Source organism: Phaenicophaeus curvirostris, chromosome 17 (genome assembly GCF_032191515.1).
Source record: "Phaenicophaeus curvirostris isolate KB17595 chromosome 17, BPBGC_Pcur_1.0, whole genome shotgun sequence".
Taxonomy (NCBI): domain Eukaryota; kingdom Metazoa; phylum Chordata; class Aves; order Cuculiformes; family Cuculidae; genus Phaenicophaeus; species Phaenicophaeus curvirostris.
This window is the reverse complement of record NC_091408.1, coordinates 12882800-12908346: the sequence shown is the minus strand read 5'-3', so window position 1 is coordinate 12908346 and position 25547 is coordinate 12882800. Positions and strand designations below refer to the sequence as shown.

General features: G+C 39.0%; 1 protein-coding gene across 2 annotated transcripts in view; it reads right to left on the bottom strand.

Moving 5' to 3' along the window:
• Positions 1–22711, bottom strand: part of TMEM132D (transmembrane protein 132D) — a 264377-nt gene extending 241666 nt beyond the window's left edge. For both annotated transcript variants that reach the window (XM_069871349.1, XM_069871348.1), the window contains exon 1: positions 22471–22711. In XM_069871349.1, the coding sequence (XP_069727450.1) occupies positions 22471–22585 (115 nt within the window). In that variant the 5' untranslated portion in view covers positions 22586–22711. The remainder of the gene's footprint in view (positions 1–22470) is intronic.
• Between the last annotated feature and the right edge of the window lie 2836 nt (positions 22712–25547).

Genomic DNA, 25547 nt, shown 5'->3' with positions numbered 1-25547 from the left:
GTGCCAGTTTTCTTCTCACAACTGCGGGGTTTTATTGTCTGAGGTGTTGAAGACAGCCTGGTGCATTCTTGGTTCTAGCAGTTCCCCAAACGTGAAGCTCATGATTCAAAATCTAATCTTCCTGATGCTGCTTTGTTGCACAACACAAACTCTTTTAGTCTGGAGACTTCAGTGGGGACACTGAGCTTATTTTCCTAGACAGCAAACCAATGAAGTACAAGCTTCACGTGTTCTTCAACAACTCAGCTCAGCAAAACCAACAACCAAAGGTAGTAGTTCATGTAACAACAGCGAACACCAGACTTGTAAATAAGCTTTAACACAAGTAGCAACCATCATAAATAAAACTCTATTTTGAACTTGGTCTTTGTAGTAGGTTGCAGATCTGAAACTCTCCTTAATTAAGAATATTAGAAATAAAAGACTGTGAAAAAGGAAACACATAACTCGCTCACATTTGTTTAATCTTGCAATATGTTATGCCACAAGGAATTTGCTTACATAAGCAACACTCAAAGAAAGGTTTCCCTGGAGGCTTTAACTAAAATGTGCACAGCACCTTAGCTGATATTTCCACTGATTGCCAAGCTGTCCAAACAAATAGCCATTTGACAGTAGAAACACATCATCGCCTTCTCAGCCCTTCAGGAATTACATGAATGTAGATGTAGACCAAAATGCCAAAGGACACCAGTATTGGAAATTGTTCTGTAATGTGAGTAGGTAAACTCCTAAACCATACACCTGGGAACAATATTTCTCTGGTCTAAGCCTGTTTATTATGGAGTTCGCTATGAATTTGGAAGCCTCACAAGAAGATGGAAAGTCTGGAGGGATGCTGTTAAACCATTAAAATAAATCAGCATCACTCTGTGAGCAGAAACAGCATCTTCTCTTCTGCAAAGGGTTAATGATTACTTCCATTTCAAAATACATAATTACAAAGCTTTTCTGTCAGTTCTTCTCCTTGAAGGAATTCACAACTTAATAGAGATTTTCCAAAAAAAAAATATCTATATGGCATTTCTAAAATTGTGCCTATAATATATTTAAACAGATGTTACATTAGTGATCTCCAATTTCCCTATTAACCTTTAAATTAAGCTGATACAGATAGAAAATGAGCAATAGATTTGTTTCTAAACATATCTCTACATCTTCTTATACGATAAGTACAAAACACGGACCAATTAGCCCCTCAAAAGTATATAAGAATTAATTGTCCTTAAACTGGATGCATATTCTAGAAATCAAAATGGCAGGAAAGCAGTTTAACTCAGAGAGGAAAGGGAGTGGGACTCTGGAAAACCTGTACTCTATTTTCCAAACCTCTCCCTTCTTTTTTGACAAAACATACTGTAAAAACCCTTCGTAAAGTGGTTTGAAATCACCTGATCAAAACCACGATGTAAAAGTAAGGTAATAGTCGACTGAGTTATCAATCTGGGGGATTAAATCTTCTCTCTCTTACACTGGCATAACCCAAAAGTAATTCCAGTAAAAGGTCTGTTTCCTTTTTGCACCACAGTAACAAAAAATACGGCCTTAGTGTATAAAAGGGGTGACTCCTACTGGCTTCAGCTGTCCAGCATTCTCGACTGCGTGTGAGCATCTTCTAACATGAAATAGAGCAGGTAGCACAAAGGAGAACTCTGGAGAAAAGCTGATAGCTGCCTGTCCTCTGAAATATCTTTTCCTCATCAAAACAGAAGCAAGGTATTTGATCAAAATAGGAACTTTCATCAGGAAAAATTGCAGAAGATGACTCCAGACAGTCTATATATTTTAATAGGACCATTACAGGGGTTTCTCCTCAAATTTTCCTAAGCAAAGTTATCAAGGTTGGAATTTGAAGCCAAATTCCCTTGAGAAGAAAAATAAATCTATCAAAATAGTTACAAATACATCCCATGGATTAAAGGTTATATAAAAAGCCAGTGGGTCAGAAATACCTCTCCTCTACTACCCGTCCACAAAACCATCTAATTAGATTGAATGCCTTTTTATTTCGTTCAGTGCAGAGAATTTCTGAAATCCCAGTTTAATCAAGCCTAAGTCCTACTACTCTTCTGAGGCACAATTTTCTTCAAAGCCATAAACTGCAGCCAAGGTTGTGTTAATTTTACACTCATTTTTCCCTCTTGAATTAATAATAACCAAAATCTAATACTATTCCAGCGTCTCACCTACTCTTTATTAAAACACTTAATTTCTGATTTCTTTAAATGTTCTCCTTTATGCCAAAATCTATCTTCTATGTTACTGAAAAAAGAAGACATATAGAATAGATGAGCACTATGAGGATGATGAAGAGGTGAGTCTATTGTATCCAACCACAAGCAGATGTTCACACAAGTAGTTCAAGAAGGTCGAGTTTATTTTTTGTAATAATATATTACTAGATATTTTGCAGAGTAGATGCAAACGTGGAATGAATTGTTCATTATTCACCTGCATATCATTTCTCATTTTGTGTATCCAGTGTAAGCTCTTAGGTCTGCACAGATCTGAAGTCAGTAGGGTCCTAGCTCCCTGTACTGATCACAGTCTAAATAGCATAGATGAGCCATCCAGAAGGAATATGAAGTTAAATCATCTCTAATCAACCATAACCACCATAATATCAAAAAAAACAACTGCATTTTTAGGGCTAGACTATGTTGATATGTATTCAGAGAAGGAGAAACAATACAATATGTGGCCTTATGGACCACTCTGTTCACAAAACCAGTAAAGTTATAGATTTGATTAACAGCTTTAAGCCCTTGACTTCTGACAACGACGTTGCATACTGGTACATAACCAGGACAAGAAAATAAGAAAAAAAAAAAACAGAAACCTAACAAAACCACAACCAACTACATTATTATACTGTGAGGAGACTATTGCTTACACAAGCAGCCTCCCAAGGAGAACTGCCTCTGAACAAGATGCCCACTAGATATTGCAAGAAAAGTCACAAGTGAAATAAGTATTGAATTATTCTGGTGTTTTAAATCATTTCTCAGTAGCCAATGTCTCTGAAATGGCATTTAATCAGCTCACCTGCCTGCAGCTCGTAATAATACATAAAAGAACAGCAGCCTGTAAGTTTCTTAATAATAGAAAAAAGATTTTTCTAAAAACTGGAAGGTTGGTCAGATTGGAAACACATCTCATTTAACAAAATGGTCTGAATATCATTATCAGAAAGCAAAATGAAGAAAACTACACACCCCACTTCTGGGATCATCAACTGGCAGAAAGGGGATATCCTAATAAGAAAGTGGATCTTGTGATATTAACCAGTTCTGAAAAAATGCAACAAGAACTTCATTTTAGGAGGCAGATATGGACTGTACTGCACATACAAGAAGCATAAATGCTGCATTTGGGAGTGATAAAAAACAATGTCACAAGATAGCAGTCATTTGAGTAATCCTGGGGAAAGGAGAATGCAGTTCAATTCTGCAATCAATGAAAGTCTTAAGAACAATCTAATCAATATGATTCTGCTTGGAAAGGACATCAGAACTTGGTGATGTTCGCTCCCTTTATGTTACCTCATAGCAACTAGGAAAAGGGAGGGCTGGTTTGTCATAGATGCAGCTTCCCTTCTCCTCCCCCCCACCAAATTTCTAATCCTCTAATCCAATTTTATCCTTCTAATATTAAACTCCCACTGCAGACAGTGCTTCCACCATATTTCCTATAATTTTTTTTTTCATAATCTCATCAATATCACTATTGGGAGGCATTTTCTCCCATTTCTGGTTAAGACACTCGATACGACACCTGGTATTTCTCCTGCTTTACAAACTTTAAAGAAATGTCAGTGTATTTAAGTTTAATTTTAACTTCTTTTTCACTTAGAAACTTCAAGTGCAGGGCCAAGCTGAGACACACTGAAACGAAGGAATCGTAGCTCTACACCAGTCAGTAAATACTGGCAAAAGTAGGATCACTGAAGCAACTTTTTGGAGGTAACAGGTAACATGAACTTGTAATATAGGACATAAAAAAAGATATAAGCTGAGACCTCAAGATTTAGCTGTTCATGGGCATTAGTGCTTTTCAGATTAACAATTTGCTGTAGTGAGTGGAGAGCTTTTGATTAGTATTCATTTAAAAACCTTAGCACTGTAATATGGTCCCAGCTGGTGGTGCTATAGAGCCATTCTTTCAGACAGAAAGCACGGGGAGCTTGAAAAACACCCAGGCTGATGGACAAACCTCTACACATTCCACTTTGGCTGCCTGCACCCTGTAGGTAAGTGCAGTTTTGTAGATGATGCTGTGAAGCCTGGCGCACAGTCCCTGATCATAGCTCATTAGGTTCCTCATAGACTTGAGGAAACACTGCACTTCATAAAGTTGACAGATTACTGGCTAATGCACTCACCCATCCATTCTTTATTGAATTCATGCTGTTAACACATTGCTCCACCTTTTCCAAAACACGAAGGAGCTTGCCGCATCAACAATGCGCTATGTTGTGGCTTATGACATGACTGAGCTAACGAATTAAGAAGGTACAGATGCTGGAGACAATCAGCCGCTGTGCAAAAGCTAAACATGTCATCAGATAGCGTGTCTATTCCAAGCACTTATCTGAAATCTGGGTACCTTTTGTATGTAAATAATACAAGACTTGCCACCCCATGTTAGCCATTATCCTACCATAATTTCTCTTTCAATAATGAAAAGATAATTTCTGCCATCCTGTGCATTTGGAGGACGTTCTTGTTGAGTAAGACTTTCCAAACTATACCTAAGAATGACTGAATAGGTCCTGAAAGCCACAAAACATTTTATTTTAATGGGATTTTATTTCTTGGTGAATTGTAGCAGAAGAACCAGACTTATCACTTTAACCAAAGTAGAAAATGAGTGTGTAACTTCATTTGTATAACATTTCAAAAGTTTATAATGGACAATGCATAGATTTAACTTTGTTTTTACCCACTCCAAAATATTTTTCCAAGAGCAATAGGAAAAAGTAGTTTTGGTCATACTGAAGTCAATGACCAAATTTACAGAGCTAGAATTTTTTTCATATATTGCCTGCTGTGAAAGAAAACATGAGAATAGCACCTGTCTTCAGAAGTCATTGGAAGATATCAGCAAAGCCCCCAAAACTTTCGAAGTGTCATCACACATTTTATTATTATAGGAAGCTTTTATGTTTAGAGCAAACATTTGGTTCAGGGCCTGGAGAAGTGAAAGGGCAGTGACGGTTATAGAAAAGTTCCGGTGTCAATTCAGGTCTTCCAGCAAAACTCAGACTTTGCTCTAACATCTAAAAATGCGAAAAACTGTGATAACTGTAAAATTAGTTCAAGATAGTTTGAAAGTAATGTTAAGTTCTATATTTTTTACATTAGGAGTCTGGAGCAAATTGTGGCCTTTAAGGTATTAGGGACTGATCTGATTGAGACTTTGAATTTCAAGACAAAGAAATTCTGCCAGCAGAAGATTACACAGTGAAATTGAATATAGACTGTGGAACAGAACTTCCAAATTAAAAACAAAAGTATGCTGCTATTTAGAAAGAAAACAGCGGTATAATTACAAATTATTCTGAGGTTTTCATTTACTGACATCCTACTGTACTGCCAGGTTTTGTTTCCTATGTTCAGGCATTTAAACTTTGTATCAGAAGGTGGTTTACATCTTTTAACAGCTCACAGCATTTCTTAAAGATCAGCCTGGAGAGACAAATACAGAATAAAATAACGAAACAGAGGCTGCAGTTGTTCTTTAAGTCAAAGAACTGCTCACATAGAATTATCTTTAAAGTATGAGATCACTTGCTTCTCTAAATGAAGCAAATTAAAGCCAAAATTTAAAAGAACTCTTCATCAACTCTTGTTGCAATATTAGTAGTTCTTATTACCACATCAGCATCCTTCAACTCCAGCCAAAATTCCAACCACCGAGCCGGGACCTGCACTAATGTTTTCAAAAGGGTCAAAGCCTGGATTTTCTCGTGTTCTGCTCTTTCCATGTGGGAGGGTTCACATGCATTCAGCATTCACTACTTCCCTCTGTGACATCTCTGGATGGACTTTCACAAAAGCACAAATCAATGTTGAGATTGACTGAAAATCTCTCCACTCATCTTAGTGCTTAGATTTAAAATCAACTGCTTCTAAAAACCTAGCCTTCATCTACAGCGTGAATACAATCTCTAAACAGATGTATTCATGTAATTTTATTATCTTAACAGAAAGAAAAGAAATCAACCAAGATAAGAACAGTTCATGCCTCATATATTCACTAAACATTATATGCTTCCATCTTTTATTTTAATTATGTGGAAACAAAAGAGATTTTAATTAAAAAGAAGGCAGCTGCCATAAGCCAGAATTGGAAAGCGAAAAGCCTTAAGCAGTTCTTTCGAGGACTTCACAACGTCTGACAATTTCAATCTATTAGTTATCCTTCTGCCCATAGAGATCACGATTAGCCAGTAAACTTGCCCTTCCAATTCACTCAAAGCTTCAATCTATTCCATCTGTGCTCTCTGAACCTTTCATTTCCAATAGGTTCAGGCTAATTCCGAGCAGCCAAGGGAGGCTGCCAAGTTCTACTGTTCTCTCACATCCTCAGGGCTACATGTTCACATCTTAAAAATAATTTAGAAATAAATATGATACTACTTCTTTCACACAACAGAATCATTTATTTGGATTCTATTAAGGAAGCACACAGGTATAATTAGGAATTGGTCCATGACTCAAATAGCCATTTGCCCCCATGCTGGTCTAATCATTCCACTGTAATAAAACAAAACATTCCCGTGAGATCACAGACTTGGACATAAAAACTGGATGCTGTAAGAATCAAGATGGACATAATCTTTTAAAAATTGTCACTTTGAGGCAGATTAATAAAAATTTGTAAGAGTCCTTGCATCTTGAAACACACACACTAATAGCTGTGGTACTTGCGACAGATTTACAATTCCCAGATGGCATTTGTCTACTAGTATATACATTCTGACAGTGGAAGAGAAAATGGGGGTCGGAAACAGGAAGCCTACGCAAGATATGATGAGCCATTAACAGTTACTAATTTAGTCACAGCACTAGTTCATTAAGAAAAAAACAAGTGACTAAGAACTGGGAACTGTCTGGGTGATAGGCAGATGTGAGAGATCTCATACAATAGTAGTCTGTAATGCTTAGTACAGAACTGAAAGCCAAAGAGAAAATGTTAGGCTGGCCCAGATCCATGATTATGAAAGGAGGATGCTCAGCTTTTTAGAAGCACTTGCAACAGCAGCTTTTGGTGGTGTCTGAAATGACCACAGCTACATGACTGGGGCAAGGAAATAAAATCCAAATTTCTTCCTGGAAACTCCTCTCTCTTACATTTTCATTATCATATTACAACCAGGACTCAGCTACTCAGAATTACTTTGGCTGGATTAAGAATATAAAGAATTTTCCAAAACCTTTCAACTCATTCATCAAAAAAACTTGGCATGCAGGCAAGTAGCGTCCACTTCAGGTTGCAGTTGAATCCAAAAATATAAAGCATAGTGATCACCACATTATCAACAACAGTGGGAAGCTTTCCCTCCCCTTTGAAAATTTCAACCGAGCCACGAAAAGGAATTTACTGAGGGAAAAACGAGACCGAGAGCACTAGCTGCATAAAATTGCGTATCTTTGTCTAACTTGTATGACTTTAGCTTAGCTGGTCATCATTAAATCTTACTATTAATTTTATTTTTAAAGTGTGCTGGTTTGTAGATGGAATGGAATGTTACTTTGGTATGGCTTATCAGCTGAAAATGGCAATTACAAACATATCAAGTGATCACTACGTCAAACTTTTTTCCATTTTGGCTGGTTTCTATGCGTTTCCATAAGCTTGAACATCCGACTCTCATATTCATGATTTTTCCTACTAGGTAACGAGAATCAAAAGGCCAGGGAATGATTACTAGAGGTACAGTTTGATATTACAAAAAGAAAGCACAATCGCAGGCTACCGAGGCGTACACTCAGCCTTTTTTCATCTCAGATCTAGTGAGCATGGGGCCTCAGGGTGAGATTATTCACAACCCCATATCTATTGGAAAGCTTTTCCATCAGATCGGGGAGCTCAACCACCTCAATACGCAACTGTCGTATTGTTGGAGTTGGTGTCTGAAAGAAAAAATGAGAATAAAAGACTACTTTCCAGTGGTATCAGTCAGCTCTCTGTGTGGTCCGTTAATCAACTGCATAAGTGCCAATGCCACACAAGAAAGACTGCAGCAGCGCCAGCTGAGGCTGACTTGGCCTACTGAGGAGCCATACCATCCATGTTCATTTTCAGATCAGGTTCAGCCTAAAAGGAATGATTACAAGTTTTCTTCTGACTGCTTGCAGCTTAGATTTAAGTGAACAAAATTCAATATCCAAAACACAGCAAAGCACCACTGTTCAACTACCACGCTAGCACTATACCTGTAAAATATATTTTTTTAAATTTCCAGGAAAGGTCTGTCACAACCATTTTCCGCAGCCAAATTATAAAAATCCTGCACATTTCTCCTGTAAAGCTAGACCTTGACTCCAAAAGACTTATTGTTCCTTCCTGTGTTTTCACAGCACTTAGCACAGATTTCATTGCAATATAAAATACCATGTCATTTCATTATTTCTTTCTCCTAAGTTTCAAGGTATCTATAGTACCACATAATGCATCATTTCTCTGTTACCAGCACATTTGATGACTACTACCAGGGCAGAAGGCAAGTTCTATTGCAAGAGCTGTGCAATCCACTTCAACTGAGAAGGAAACAAAAAACTTTTCAATATTGCCTTTTGCCAGCAGGTCAAGGAAAGACACCGAGGGCATTTGCAAAGTGTGACAGCTTCCATTTTGCAGAGGAAAGAATGCTGAGAAAAAGCCTTTACTTCTGGAAAAAGAGGTAAGAATTAAGCTCACAGAAATGAGAAAATGTGTTACTGCAAAACCAAAAGGAGTAACTTCTTTATATTCAGTGGCTGAAAATAACTGAGTATCAGTTATTTTTGTTTTCCTTTCAGGTAGGTGAAATAAAGTACAAACCATTTCACAAGAGATTATTATGAAAACAAGCAAAAAAAAAAAAAAATCTATCTTGGCTGTTTGTGACTTGAATTTAACAAAGGTAAAATTACGGTTTATTCATTCCATGAAAAAATGTAGTTCAGTGTTTGTTTTAGACTGAAATCAAAGTTAAAATTTCAGCTGCCTCCCACCAACGATCCCAGCGATTTAAAGATTCCAGAGCATTTCACTTGTTTTGCTGAACAAACTAAAGCTTCTTTTCCAGTTTTTCAGTATTAAACTGTATGGTGGGTGCTCAGTTCTCTATTCCTCATAACTACAAGAAGCATTTACAGTGATTTTGGGAACCACCTCAGAAACACAGTGCTGACCTGGCCATTTTGTGTAGAAGGGATTGTGTCCTCTAAGTTCAGACTGCTTTAATTAATGTGAGAACAATTTTGTAGTTTGGTTGGATACCAGTTTTATAGAATAAGGTCAAATATATGTGTAACTTGCCCATGGGGTATGGTGCAGGCATGTGTGAGGGAGTATGAGAACGAGACCTCCTGGGACCATTCTGGTGATGAGCATTGCCTGTGCACAGACTGTCTGCCTGAAGAGCATAGGAGGCAGATATTCTGATTTTCTTTATTACATGGTCTTCACAATCCCTGTCCTTCATTATCAGTTCTTACTCTGCAGAGAAGTAGCACAAAACAGAACACAGAGCTTGATATTTATTCCTCCTTTTTGTCTTCCAACTTTCATAAATTTCTTATTACTTGCCCTCAATCTTAATTTTATGGGTTCCCAGCTTAGGTTTCCAATTATTTGCTGATAACTCCTACAGGTTGGTACTGTAAATTCTTTGCCATCTCAAAATCTAAGATTATGTAATTAGCTTTCCTGCGTAATTCCTTCTATTCATCTCAGTGCTAAAAACTAGACTCAGACTTGCAATCAGAAGGAAAACAATAATGGCACTGACTTATGATTAAGGAGGCAAGAGAAAAGTGCAAGAATTCACCTACTGGGTGCCTGAGAGAAACATTTATTCAATCATTGGAGAAGAAAATTAAGAGGTGCCAGAAAGCAGCATTTGTGAAGGACCAGTCAGATTTAGACTGGGACAAACACAATAGATAGCTATTCCCAAGTCAGATGTCAAAAAAGCATAAAACACAACTGAAACTGCTACAATAATTCTATAAGCTCCCGATGAGATTCTGATAGTGTCTGTCTGTCACAAGAAGATAAAACAAGTGTGAGAATGTGTAGTTTCTCTGACAAATGGATGGCAACAAACACCTGCAACAAGTCAGACCGTACCCAAGAAGCTGGGGGAATGGCGCAATGCCACCACAAATAAGAAAACTAGGATGGCTACTGTTCTAAGGCTGAAAACACAATAGAAGACCTACTTGTTAGGAAAAAAGAAGATGGGCTTTAGGGCTCCACAGTATAAACCGAAATACTAGAAAAACCCTGTTACACCAAATAACATCCTGCAATGCTCTCTTCGCATTTTATGGGGAATTGTTCTTCACCCCTTGATCTTCACTGTCTCCCAACAACCTCCCAGATAAAAGTTGTAGGCCATAAAGACTTAAGGTTTGATAGAGCCAATTACCTCAGAGTTTATCCTATGACCTACTGCAAGAGGTAAAAATCATCCGATGTCTGTGAATGCTCCCCCCTGCACAGGCCTTATGAGGAACGGCTGAGAGAGATGGGGTTGTTTGGCCTGGAGAAGAGGAGGCTGAGGGGAGACCTCATTGCTCTCTACAACTCCCTGAAAGGAGGTTGTGGAGAGGAGGGAGCTGGGCTCTTCTCCCCAGTGACAAGGGACAGGACAAGAGGGAATGGCCTCAAGTTCTGCCAGGGGAGGTTTAGGCTGGACATTAGGAAAAAAATTTTCACAGAAAGGGTCATCGGGCGCTGGCAGAGGCTGCCCAGGGAGGTGGTTTAGTCACCTCCCCTGGAAGTGTTTAAGGCAGGAGTGGACGAGGTGCTGAGGGACATGGTTTAGTGTTTGATAGGAATGGTTGGACTCAATGATCCGGTGGGTCTCTTCCAACCTGGTTATTCTATGATTCTAAAGGCAGTTACTATTATCAGGACATCTCAGAGAGGGATCTTCAGTTTTGAATTCACTGTTCCCTATTTAGACTGCCAAAGGTCAGATTTGTCAGCACGGCAAATGCACCGCCAAACTAATTGTTCTTTTCTGAAGCTGCTGAGAAGAGGACAGTTAAAAAGAATTTCTTCATGAACCATCTTTTTTTATTATTATTGATGCAATTTGATTATTTGATGAGAACCTATAATGCATACAAAGACATGCTAAATATCAAGACTATAAATACCATAAGCAAAGGTCTGCTATACATAGCATTCTCCACTTACAAGCATTTTTTCTTTTTCATGGTCTGATCCAAACCGCATGCATAATTGTGATAGGAATAGACAAAAGGATGAAAGGAGCATATGACTACATAGAAATACAAAGAAAACAAACAAATAAATGCTTCAACAGTGATTATTGTACCATTACTCTGATCTATTGCTACTCAGATAAAGAGTCTAAATAAAAATGCAAGGAAAGACATAGCTGATGCTGATTTATATTTTTAAACTACTGCAGCAGAAACAGCAGGGAACATTTACAACAATATCCAAAGTTATCATAGGACAAAGGGGGAAAAGGGGGTAACAGCAGCAGTGAACAACTGTGTAATGATCACAGATCTCAGGCATTTACCTTAGCATTTCATCCATTCCATAAATGGAGTGTTAACAAAAGCAAAGCGAAAGGAGCACCAAGATACCACTCCAAATATCAGCTGAACAGCATTTGGGAAATACCATGTTAATTCTCAAGGGAATGCATAGCAATATTTGCTTTGTATTTTTAATAACCTGAAACTGGATCTATTAAATTCAGTCTGAACTCCGGGCCTCGAGAAGCTGGGTGATTTCAAGAGACAGCAAATCCAAAGAAATCTGCAAGGATGCAAACATGAGAACATAAAGAGAACCTGCATTTGGATGCAATAAACAGCTAAGAGAGGCCACAAGCTTTCAACCAAAACAGCCAGAACGTGTAAGAAAACCTGCAAAGAGTAAAGATTCATGTAATTTGAAAACTTCACGTGCACAGCTCTGCAGTTCACCATTTATTAAATGATGATGGAACTGTAACTCCAGCTGCAAAGAATGGATTTTGCCAGTTTTCTCACAAATAGTACTACCATGTGCTTATTCCACAAGTTAAAAACGCTATCTATACTGAACAAAAACTTCCAAAGCTAATGATTGTTGTGAGTGGTTCTTTTATATGAAGGCACTGCACATCTCAGAATACATTGAAAACCTGCTTTAGCATCGTGGTCTATTAATTCAAAACACCAAAGTCGCATGGAAGATTGTTTTTCCTAGGGTCTGCAGCACCAGCTATTCTTGAGTAAATGGGGAGCTAGAAATAGTTCAAATATCTTGTACTGGCTTCCTACACAGATCTACAAACCAGGACTAGTCCTGCATAGGGCATAGAAAATACAAAAAGAAACATGTGCTTCAGGTGCCTTCACCTCAGCTGGAAGTCAAACTCCATGTAATTTAGAAAAAAAAAGAACTTAAAGACTGAAGAGGAGGATTGTGTCTGATTCTGTGTGTTCTTACCAAGTCAACTTGGAAGTTCAGAAGAATGCATTTATTTTTAACACTTTCAATTTTCATGGCCCATCAGTAACAGAAGAGACCAGCCAACAGTTTCTTTCACCAGTACATCCCATCACCACCGCTACCCATTATATTTGCAATTTACTAACGTGAACGAGCTTAAAATAAACCCCAAAGAACTGAAGTGGTAGAGAAGGAATGAAATATTTCTAAGATCTGTACCATCTGCCAAAACCCATTTTTTCATTGTAAGTGGTTTGCTGCATTATTAATATGGATATTCAAAATCTTTTCCGTAATAGTTTAGTAACTTGGATTATAACAGAAAGAAATATAAAAACATGTTTGACATCTTTTTATAAGAAGCTTTTTACATTCCCTTTATCATGCTGCTGTTTGAAACGGTTTAGATAGCTTATTAATTGCCACATCATGGGATGGCATCTACTTAAGCTCTTAGGCTTTTTTAATCACACAGATGCTTCCACTATATCTATTTTTTCTCCTTACCCTTCTCTTTTCTCTCCTTACAGGCCTCCAAGTTGTTCATGTTGTCCAGCAATCAGGACAACCAGATTTCCACACTCCAATTCCTAACTCAGCCACTAGTAACTAGTCATTTTAACGTGGTAAAATGTAAGTTATTGTCTGAGAAGAGGGGCAGACCCTATATAAACAGCAAGTAAAACAAGTCCTGCTCTGAACAACTTGTATTCTGAGTAAACAAGACAGTTTAAAAGAAGGGAAAGCTGAAGCGACTTTCCAGAGGTTACAGAAGGCCAGTGAGTACCCTGACTCTTGGATCACCGTTGTGAACCACTACGTTTCCCAGCTTTCATAAAGATGAGAACTCCAACAAGGTAGAATTATTGTACTTCTATAAAAGGATAATAATCCCTGACTAAAAAATGGGACAGGAAATAATGCTTTATAAGGTAATTAAAAAAAAATAAGCCAGCGCTATTAGAAGATGATTCGAAGCTATCAGTCATTTTCCTATTTTAAAGCCTACCAAAGACAGATATTTCTGCCTCCGCCAAATATCAAACGGTAAGTAATCCTCAATTTTGTTGGAGAAGCCAATGTCCATGGACAGCTTTTCTGAAGAGATTTTGTTTATTTTTAAAAATACAGAGCATGCTGTCAGGGCTGCAGTACAGGCTGGCTCAGTGGAAACCCATTAAAACCACTTTACCGGGCAGATGGTGTCAAAGAGTCAGAAGTATATAACAGAACCCTACCGTGCGTAAGTGTTCAGTATGCAAGAAATCATCTCTTATCAGACAACTGCTGCAGGGGACACAGTCAACCACAAAGGAGAGCACACAGCACAGCTAAAGTCATGATAGCCTTACAACTGTTTGCCCAATAATATACAAAAAGATATAGAATAAGAGAACCTTAACTGATAAACCCTGAGTAAAGAAGGGAAGAGCTACGAAGAGCACGATATGAAGCTTTAAAAAGCAATACATTGCTATTATTGTTCTTCACTGAAGGCATAACTACTCTTTGTCACTAAGAAGACCAAAACTCAGAAAGACCAAAGTAAGATTTTGAAAGTGTCCACTAAATTTTGGATCCCCATCATTTCACACTCTGATTTATGGGATTGCTGAGCAGTTGGCATTTCAGATGTATTTCTATGAACAGAGACAAAGAATCTCATTAGAGACATCTGGAAATAACCTTGCCGCTAGAGTCTTAGAAGATAACAAATTTCAATCCGTCCCATGTCAGACATGCATTAACACACTAGTAGATTATGAGACACTCCTTTTGCACAGGTTTCTTTTCTATTCTCTTCTACAGAACGCAGGCCAAGTTTTTGTAGTGTTTTCATTTAAGCCTAATTCTGTAGGCAAGCTTAACACCTAACAAAGCAACAGTTGAGTCAAATAGGTGGTAAATGGAATAGACACAGTGAAAACCAGCATAAATGGGACAGATTAGTGACAACTCTAAAAGCGCTCATTGCATCCTGCTTACAGAAGTTAACAAATTAAGTTAAAACAAGTTAAAATAACAAATAAGCTTCCGAGGTGTGTATGCAGTGCTTTTCTCTTCCCTGGGCAGAATCAGGATTGCTCAATTATGGCCCAAGTCCCATATCATTGACCACATAAACATATCTTTCTTTAGCTCAAGAAGTACAAACTTGTGAATTTGAGCGAACTAGATCCTGAAAGCATGTTAAAGACAACCAAAGAGTAACTGCTGGTGGATGGTGGTTTTGTACATTCATTACACTGGGAAGTTTCATCAGAGCTGAATAGTTCTTTCAATAGTAGCTCAAAACACAATCTGCTGAAACAACATCAAGAACTCTTTCATACCACAAAAACCTGACAATACATCCGACATTGCTAAGAGCCACATAAGGAGTTAAATGTAGGAATTTGCCATGCATTGACAAGAAAGCTAACTACCCAATGTGTACTACCAAATTAAAATTAACCAAGCAAGACTGATTACATTAACACAGAAATGCAAAACTCTGAATGATAAATACAGATATTTCAACTGTAGGCATGTGGAAATCACCACTATTTTCTCTTCATGAAGACAAATTGAATGAGTCATCATGGCTCAGTAGAAAATGGAAGATACAATTATATGCTAATCCAGGTTCTTTGATAAGTGAGTGGATTGAAGACTAAGCAGTATTGTATCCTTTCTCATATTATGGATTGGATTAATATTTAGAGACACTATTGACTTGTTATCTCTGCCAACTTTGGATTCCTCCTCTTGTTTACTTGAGACATAAAGAGTATACTTTTAAAGAATAAATAAAGAGCAAGTAAGTGATGATGAGGGCAAACAAAATTCAAAGTTCTCAGATCATTAAGCATTAGATGACACTAAACTCTGACTCGAAGGATTACTCTTTTTTAGCATGGAAGACATGCAGCCACATCTGTGTGAATATCTGCACATCTGCCTGCCTTGTTCCTCAGCAAGAGTTCTGCAGAGTACCTGCTCAAACAGCCTGCCTACCTTGAAAGCAAACAGATCAAAAGGCATTCCGTAGAGTTAGAGAGGACGCTTCTCCTGTTGCTTCTTGATGTATCTTGTAAAGTTGTATACACCAAGAGTAAAGAGTGCATTGATATCTTTCCACACTTCTGCTTGCCATGCTTATTATTATTATTACCCTCACCACTTTTTTCTATGTAACTAATGAACTCATTTGTTTTGCCCTTTTTATAGGTTCTATGTTATTCAATATCCTTCTCCCTCCTCATGTTTTAAAGTCTACATGGTCATTTTTACACGTGCTTTTATTTTGCTTGTTCTAGCCGCAAAACTACAAACTAATAAGGCCCAATGCACCCCACCAAGGAAAAGAGCTATTAAGATTAAAAGACACCATTAGCAGAAAAGCTAATTAGAATAAAATTAAATAAAATAAATTAAGGCTGGAAAATGGTTACTAACCATTAGCATAGCTAATTTCTTGAGCACCTTATCCAAACCATCTTACGCAGCATTGTGACAAAAGTATTTATTTACAAATTAAAACCCAGATAACTAAAAAACCAAATCAATTCAGCGTAACTAAAACCAGAGCAAGATGGGCCTGTGAGAAGGCGAAAGTACTACAGGAGGAGGGAAGACTTTGGAAATTTTGGGGAATGTAGCATCAGCATAGATGCATCCACTACCAACCATTTCTACATGGTCTGTACAAGAAACAAAAACATGTGCATTTTGCTGAGCAACTTTCAGAGAGAGAATTGTCTACAACACAGAAAACTTCCTCCAGAAACCTTTCCAGAAACTTTAATTAAAAAAAACAAGGCTGACAAACATCCGCTACGAGTACAGCAGAAGCCTTTTAGGAAGTTAATTGACCCTACAGCGCAGATGCTGTTAAGTGACTGGCAGGCTACTCCTACGTTGCTTCACTGAACCACTACTCAATGTTGATTTAAGCGAACCCGGGCTGCAGTGGATTAGAAACACTCACACCATTAGTGATTGTGTCTGAAGTACTGAGGCAATGCCAAACAGTTCAGAGGAATACCTTAAGTTACTACAATTAGTCTCACTGCAGTGGTTTTTCTCAACACTTTTAAGGACAAGAGCCATCCAACATTTTGAAAGAAATCCAGACCATCTTACACAGTATTGTCACAAAGGTCTTTGTTTACAACCAAACACAGATTGGGATGCACTCTGAAAGCTTCCTTGTTTCTTCTATTTCCTCTCTTGGTTTTTTCTAGCTTGCATGCACAAGGTTTCTGGCACTGGTTTCACAACACTGCTTAGATGTTCTATGAATCACCACTGGTGTGCAGGCCACGGGCTGAAAAATACCACTCCAGAAAACTGTCTACACTCTGAATTAAAGCCTACTAAAATCAATGAAACCCCATACACTGACTGTAATGGGCTCTGGATCACACCCACTGCGGATCAATAGATGGATATAATATCTTATATCACAGAGCTGGAAGTTATATTGTCCTCTAGGTCAAGTTTAAGTCATGCTGCTAAAGTAGAAAGTGGAAGCCTGCATAGATACTATGCAGCTGTACCCCTCTGGAGGATGAAGGCTTTCAATTCTTTAGCTCTGTGGGGCCATCAGACTAATAACACCTTACGCTGTAATTCAGTCTATTCAATAAAAGAAGAAATCAAGGACATGAAGAAGCCAATCCTCATTCTACAGTTAATTTTCCCCCCACAGAGAAGGGTAAAGTAGCCTAACATCCTCAAATATGTACTTTAATTCTTCTCATAGTAATTAGTGTTATCTAAATGTCTCTGAACTATTTAAAAATCACTTCATTTTGAACCGCTATTAATAATGCAGCAGGCAATATTACAAAGACTGGTGAAAATCAAGTAATTTAATGTAACACTTTATAAACCAAACCTGCGATGAATCTCAGTTGCCTCTTCAGCTTCTTTGCAATCAATCTGCCTGGAGTCATGTTTATGTACCCTAGGACCTATGATAGACTGCCACTAAACTTGGCATCCAAACAACCTCTGGAGGTAGATTTAATGCGAATGCTGCACGAAAAATCAGATTATCTTTTGATTCTCTCTTTTATTAAATAAAACTGATCTTTATTGAATAAAACTGCTTTTATTAATATCTAAAACACGAGTTGGTGTCACAGAGCTCACCAGTCCTATGGAACTAATAAAAGAAAAGACAGAAGTAAAAAATGAGAATATGACAGGGAAATATTAGAAACCATATCACATTAAGCCAGAACTGCAGCTGACAAATAAAACATGAGTCTAGCTGTAGAATTTTTTAATTTAGTTTGAATTTGTTATTTTTACTGAAAGGAAAGAAATCAGAATGGGACTTCTCCTAGAAGTACACTGTGGCAAGACAGACCATAAGAGCAAAACAGAGCGACCTAATCTCCCCTTCCCTGGTACTGTGTCTCAAAGGACTATGTTCAACACAGGTGGGACCAAGTACAAAAACTTTGGTTTTGTGGGAACATCTTGAACCCTTAGTTAGAAAGATTTCCTTTAACTTTTGGAGTTTTGAGAAAACTTTTTGGGGTTTATGCACATAAGCAAAGCTTACAAGAAAAACTCCTACTGACCACGCTTATACTTTCTGCTCAATCTAAGTAGCAGCCATCTGAAATCAGCACGCGGTAAGTTTTCTATATGTAGGTATCAATTGCATAGCTAGAGCAACAGACAACTGTGATAAGTCTGTTCACAAGTAATGCCAGAACTGTTACTCTGAGAAAAAGAACGTATCCCTCATCACCATAATCAAAATTTGTCAAAAGGAACTGAAATTCAACCTAGAACTCCTGTCAGGACTAAGACCAATAAAAAGGAGGGAGGGGAAAAAGAATATATATTTTAAATCAAATAACATAATCTTCAATTTTAATCCCATATACAGTACTATTTCCCATTGCTAATTCACTACCAGTGTTCTAGAGTAATAAACTTCAGTGCTGAAACACAGGCTGTTGCTCTCCTCAGCTTTCATTGTTTCACGTTTTCACTTATACTAAGCAACAGTGAACGTCTATGTACAGATCTTCCACCGTCATTAAGATGTTTGGAAGTGGCCCACAGCATTTTGGAAGATGGAACATAACTAATAAGCTCAGAGGCGTAGTTCCTTGTACAGCACTGCTCCTACGAAAACCAGCGGATGCACAAGTGATATTTAAGTGAAGGGAAGTGGTTTCCCATACACCTACAGTTCATGAAGATATAATCCATCAACATCATCAGTGACACATGTCAGCAACGTGAACAAAATGGCATATTCTGATACTAAGTATCATCATGGAATCAGTAAAATTGTGTAGAGAAATGCAAAGACAGAGTTTGTCTATAATGAGACCAAAAAAAGTCTTTGTTACAAGATTCAATGGAAGTCAAGAGAGTTCAAAAAATACTGTAACATGGATAATTCCAAAGGAAATGGAGGCAATTTAAATCCAAACATCCAGATAGTTCTCTCCTATAATGTAACCAAAAGTAAATGTTTAGGGGGTTGGTTCCTGGGAGATTTCCCCACATACACTTTCCTATAATAGAAGATTGGCATCACTACAAAAGTACAATCCTCATCTCTAGCTACAGGGAGTGCTCCTGGGAGTATACAAGGTAATCCTGCCTCATACAGTTGCCAACCCTCCACATTTATAAAAACTGAGAGAAAAAGAAAATCTAAACAGTAGCTATGTGGCCTGAGATCTCATTAGAAAGCGCCTTGCGGGAAGATTTCAACCCAGGATGACAGAGAACACTGAATGCTCAGCAGAACACAGGCAGAAAGTGTCACTAGAATATTCATTTGTTTTGTTACTGTCAACTTAGAACTGGAATTTGAAATTAATTAAATCAGGATTTTATCTGACAACAAACATTCGTAACACAAAAATAAGGCACTCAATCTTAAGTCTTACAATATATGCCCTAAAATTTTTTCATGTCTTACAGGAGATGTTCAGTTCATCATAGGCTTAAGACAAGCATGGAACCTGGTGTTCAAGGGAATTAAAGTTTTTATTCTACTCCAATGAAGCTAACGAGAGATTTTCCCCTTAAATACGGGAACAAAATGCCCACATTATTGTGCCTGTTGTATTAACCTTTGTTTTCATTAAGTACAATGGGACTCAGCTATTTTTTAATTGAAGGTTTCTGAAGAATTTTTTTTCTTGTTGATACCAAACAGCAAAATGCCCAACTGACTGAGGGGACGCATTGGCTCCCTAGGACTGACTCGAGAAAACTCCTAGTTGAAGACAAAGCTGTGAAACACAACAGCCCCCATAAACTACAAGTACATAGCCTTATAATCTCTGTCCTTTGTATGTATATTTTTATATATATATACACACACGCATATATAATTATACTGACAACACATTAAAATACATGAATTATATCATCAGTGACAAATTGTTCTGCTAAGAACATGAAGCTTATTATTGAAAACAACATTTCATTTCTCAGGCTGGAGCTATTTTCTGCATATACAAGATAAAAGGAAAGCAAAACCTCAATAGTATTCTCAAGTCTTCAATATTGGTATCCAAAAGATTTGGAAACTGTGCAGTAAAAAGGTGCGTTGCTATGGTTCTCAGTAATCAGCAACAGACCTGTACACAATAGACAGCTGATTGCTGTTGCATGTTAAAAGATTTTTTATCTCTTTAGGAAAACTTTATCATCATGTCATAAAGGAGAGAGTTTTTCTATTAGCAACAGAAAGGCATCAAAGAAACATGCCCTGTAGTGGTAATCAAGTCTGATTATTTTTTTAGTTTTCATCTTCTTACAGGGCAGTAGGGAAATCAACCTTTTATGCTGTCAAGTTTACACCGTAAATCTATGGGATGCTCTGTTCTTTTCAGAGTGTACTAAGGCAGAGTGGTACAGATGGAGTCTGTCACCAAGCATGGAACTAGACAATTACATTAAAGACAGATACCTGTATTACTAAGCAGCAGAGAGTCCCAGCATCACACAGTAGCATGTTGGGCAGCTGAGGTGCAAAATTAATAGCACAAACAATACCAGTAATTCTAATGAGATTTTGCATATCTGGTTTCAAGATATACCAGACTTAATGAGACTTCACAATCACAATACACAGAAAAATCTCACTAGTCAGTTTTTAGAGTAGCATTTTTTTCCACCTACAAGACCTCCTTTCCAAGTCCAATTTTTCTGCCTATGTTTACCTTTCAAATGAGATCTCAGTAACTTTTAAGACTAAAATCATACATGAATGCTGTAATTGCTGAGCTGGCAATAAAACGAACACTGTAGGGCTAAAATACCACTCACTCCAATCTTAGAATAAGCTGCAATCTCAGTTAAACACTATGTTAATGCAGTGCTAAGGCTGCAAACAGAAAAGCACCAAAATACAGGAGATGGAAAAGTTAATATTCTTACTGCATTGTTAGCCCATCGAAAGTACTGATACTGCTTATAATAAAATACATAATTTACAACCTCGCTTGGAAATGAAAAGCTACTGGTGTGCAGTATGAATTAAGTAATCTTTTGAAAAGACTCAAGACTTCCAATTCCTGCTGCTAAGGCATTTCCAACTGCAACTTTAAAACTGTGCTTATGTAGGTGCTGCATTTAAGTAACATTTGAAGAGACTTATAATTTTGTTCCTATCTTTCTTAACCCGTTCTAAGGAAAAACAAAGGAAGAGAAGTTGATACAGGGAACCAGCACAGAAATAAACACCTGTGTATTTTCCCTCTGACAGTAAGCTCAGTTCTTGATAGAAAGAAATCAGTAAAAATTACTCACTTCAGAAAAGGGCTGCTATCTGGAAGTGTAAAAAAAAAAAAGGTGTTAGGAGTAACTAACACGTTCCTTAAACAGTGATGTTTATAAGCATGTAAGAACTCTATCAGTATGTTTACAAAATCATAGATTAAATGCATGTCCCATTATTCCTCCCAAAAGACTAACTATGTGTGAACTTTAAGTTTGCTTTCCTGCCAAAATATAGCTGTTGATACACAATGTCTTTTCAGTAGAAATTTGCATTTTTCCTCATGTATTTTCCACAGGAATGCTTGGAATCATCTAAATTAGATGGTGCAAAAATGCATTCACCTTTTGGCTGAAGCCATGGATGAAAACTTTAACTTCCAAGGAGGATTTTGGGTACATGCTAGTTTTCTGATTCTTACTGTATATACACTCGAGGGCAACAGGATGATATCTCTAAGTCGTCTTAAGTCGTGCTGTCAGGACATTCCAACTGTATTCAGCATGCAGAATCACAGACACCTGGTTCGGGCTCTCATTCCAGCTGTTAAACACTTCAGCAAGCGCATATTTCTCCGGTCCAGTCAAACACTGCCAGACATTCTGAGATATGGGATTTTTAATTTGGAAAATGACATAGAAGGTAAGAGTGAAGCAACTAACCCCGAATCCTTGTACCCCTGAAGATTCCCAGTTTCCAGATAACAAACCCTTCGCGATCCAAAGCTGGTCGGATACCACTTCAGCTCGTTACCAGCATCTACTACCTGATCAGAAGTACAGCAGGCAGACAACAAATGGAGACGAGTAGACTGCTTGTCACAGTCAACCAAGAAAAAGATGCTGCCACTCAGGATTTCCCATGACGGTATCTTTGTTTTTGACTAGCACATGACTCCCCCCGGGTCCTTCAGTAACGAACCGTGGGTTCAAGGCTTTACAGAGAGAGGGGACAGAGGCTGGGTGCGCAAAATAAACAAGAAACGAGGCGCAGAGGAACGGAGAGAAGAGAGCGAGCCTTACCTTTGGAAAAAACTGCTGCCAGGCTCAAGAGGAGAGGCGACAGCAGATGCCCCATATTGCTAATCCCAGAAGTGCACATCCTAGGGTTTGTGGAGAAGTTAGGGCTCAGTTTCATAGACTTTGTAGTCAAAACAAAAACCGGTCAGCTGGAGAGGCTGCATTTTCAAGAAAAGGTCATCTGGAGAGCGCAAAAGATATTTCCTTCGGAGAGAGAGGACTTACTTCTTTAGCTTTAACCCTCCCCTTTCCTCCCTCCTTTCTTCCAGGCGGATGATAACGTGAAAGAAAAAAAACAAACAAACCAACCCCTCTCCTCTCAGTGAATCGATCAATAGGGAAACAGTTCAGGGAACCCGCAGGTCAGGGGGCTCCGCGCCGCGTCCCGCATCCCGGCGGCGAAGCTCCCCGAAGTTTTCCTTGAGGTGATGCTCCCGGGCGCAGGAATCGCCCAGACGCGGAGGCGGGGAGGGAGGGAGGGGGGGGGAATGTTGGTTGTTGTTCTCTATTCTGTTTTTTTCTCCAAGTTTCTCAGCTGCCCCCCCGTCTCCCGGCTCCGTGCGGGTGGGGCCATGGCCCCCACGCTGCTCGCGGCTCCCGGGGCCGGAGGGCGAGGCGGCCGGGGGGGGGGATGATGCTCGCCCGCCCGCCCCCGGCGCATCCTCCGCCTGCCGCGGCTGCTGGGGACGGAGGCGCGGGGGGGGGGGAAGGCGGGAGGGGCCGCGGAATAATAGATATATGTCTAAAATAAATAAATAAATTTATTCAAGAAAAAGAGGAGGGAAACAGATAAATAAATAAGCGGGAGAGCCAAGCCCCGCCCGGCAGCCCCGCAGCTCCAATCCCCTCGGAGCGGGGCGGGGATGCTCGGCCCCACCCCCCGCCGTGCCCGCGGCGTCCCGCATCCACCCCGGCGCCGATGCTGCCTCCTCCCCGAGGCACCGAAAGCGGGAGCAGCGGAACCGGGGGAGGGAGGGAGAGACCGGGAGCGAGCGGGGAAATGTCCGCGTGTGGGGTCAGCGGCGTCCGGAGTGGCGGGAAAGAGCCCGCCTCGGGCTCGCCTCAGGGAAGGGGCCCGGGAGAGCGGCTCGGTGAGAGCTGGGGGTGTTCAGCCTGGAGAAGAGAAGGCTCCAAGGAGACCTTAGAGCGACCTTCCAGTACCTGAAGGGGCTACAGGAAAGCCGGGGAGGGGCTGTTCACAAAGGCTTGTGGTGATAGGATGAGGGGCAGTGGGTATAAACTGGAGAGAGGCAGATATAGACTAGACATAAGGAGGAATTTCTTCACCATGAGAGTGATGAGGCCCTGGCCCAGGTTGCCCAGGGAAGCTGTGGCTGCCCCATCCCTGGAGGTGTTCAAGGCCAGGTTGGATGGGCCTTGGGCAGCCTGATCCAGTGGGAGGTGTCCCTGCCCATGGCAGGGGGCGTGGAACTGAATGATATTTAAGATCCCTTCCAACCCAAACTATTCTGTGCTAACCCAACCCTGTGGTCCAGCTTAATAGTAAGATTTATATTAGCACTGGCAGGTAGAATGGCAGCAAAATGCAATTTATCACAGCCCAAACTAAAAAAAAAAGTACCTACAAGCGCTTACAGCCACTTTGTTCCTCCATGGAGCACATGTTTGGGAGCAATAAAACCATTCTTTTTATATTAACGCCCACAATGCTAAAGCTTTAAAAACAGGTCTATCAAAATAAACGTTGAAACGGCACATTTTCTGCTTGTCAACACCAAGAAATACATGATCGACCACGCAATGAGAAGAGGCTGTTTGTGTGATGTTGTGAATTCATTTTAGAAGTTCACATCAGTTTTAGAAGTATTGACAGTCCCAGAGAAGTTCTCCAGTCCCAACACAAAGCATTCCCCTGGAACAGGCATTGAATCTGGAAACATAAATGTACCTTCTCAGAACATCTGCTATCTGAAAGAAGATAAAAAAATTACTATTATCGTGATATGTATGTTTTGACCAAAAAACTTACAGCGTTGTCCACCATAGGAGACTTATTATAAAATAATACTCTCTATCCAGATAAAACAAGCTTCGTATGGAGGAGGAAGCCAATGCTCAGGTTCATTCAGGAGCCAGGTGAAATATGCCAGCATAATATACAGTTAATCTGTATTCTGATGGGTAGGGAGGAGCTTCCTACAGTCTACAAAAGTATGAAAAGCGTAAAGGAGGAAGAGCTGTCTCTCCCAAATCTGTTGTGAGAGTTTTGTTACCAACTTTCAAGAAATAAAAATTGTTAAAAAAAAATAGAAGGAAAAAACCCAAAAAAGACTGATTCTCTTCTCACTGCTTTTACATTTTCTGACTCCATGGCCATGTCCTGGCTTTTGCTTTTTGTTAGCTTGTGCAGTAGTTGGAGATGTTTTGTACATACAGCTTTACTGCCTTTAGTCATGACCAAAAGATAGAATGGCAAAAGCAGTTCTAGAACTGTAAAGTGATAGCAAGTCATATTATATTTTCAAGATGGGTTCTTTCCTTTCTTTTCATATTTTGCGAAATTGTTGTTGAAACAGCAAACTTGGAAGCAAAAAGATGGAAAACAGGGAACCCAGTATCCTTTATCGAGGTCCAAAATGATGCTATTGACTGAACAGCCCAATTTCCAAATTTCATCTTGTGAAAGATAAAAAAAAATTAAATATAGACTATTGGGCTTTTTTTCCTAGGTGTTTTTAAATGTCACTCTGAAAGGTCACTAACTGATTAGGAAGTCTTATATATCAATACCCTTTTCACTCCAAAGCACTCTGCAGACATTTTACTTATAGTAGGTAGTACTGGACACTCAATATTTTGTCAACATCTTAGTTTAGTCCTCAGTCAGCAGCCAATCAGTATGCAGCTTTTCAATCAGTATGCAGCTCCTCTATCAACCCTACCAGGAGAAGATTTGGAAATGAAATCTCATGGGTTGAGATAAAAACAGTTTAATAGAACAGTAAAAGAAGAGAAAATACCACTGCTAATACTATAATAATAACACGACAAACAACATTAAACAATATTCATTCAGTCTTGAGTAGCAATCACGGAACATGCACTCCAAGCAGTGAATG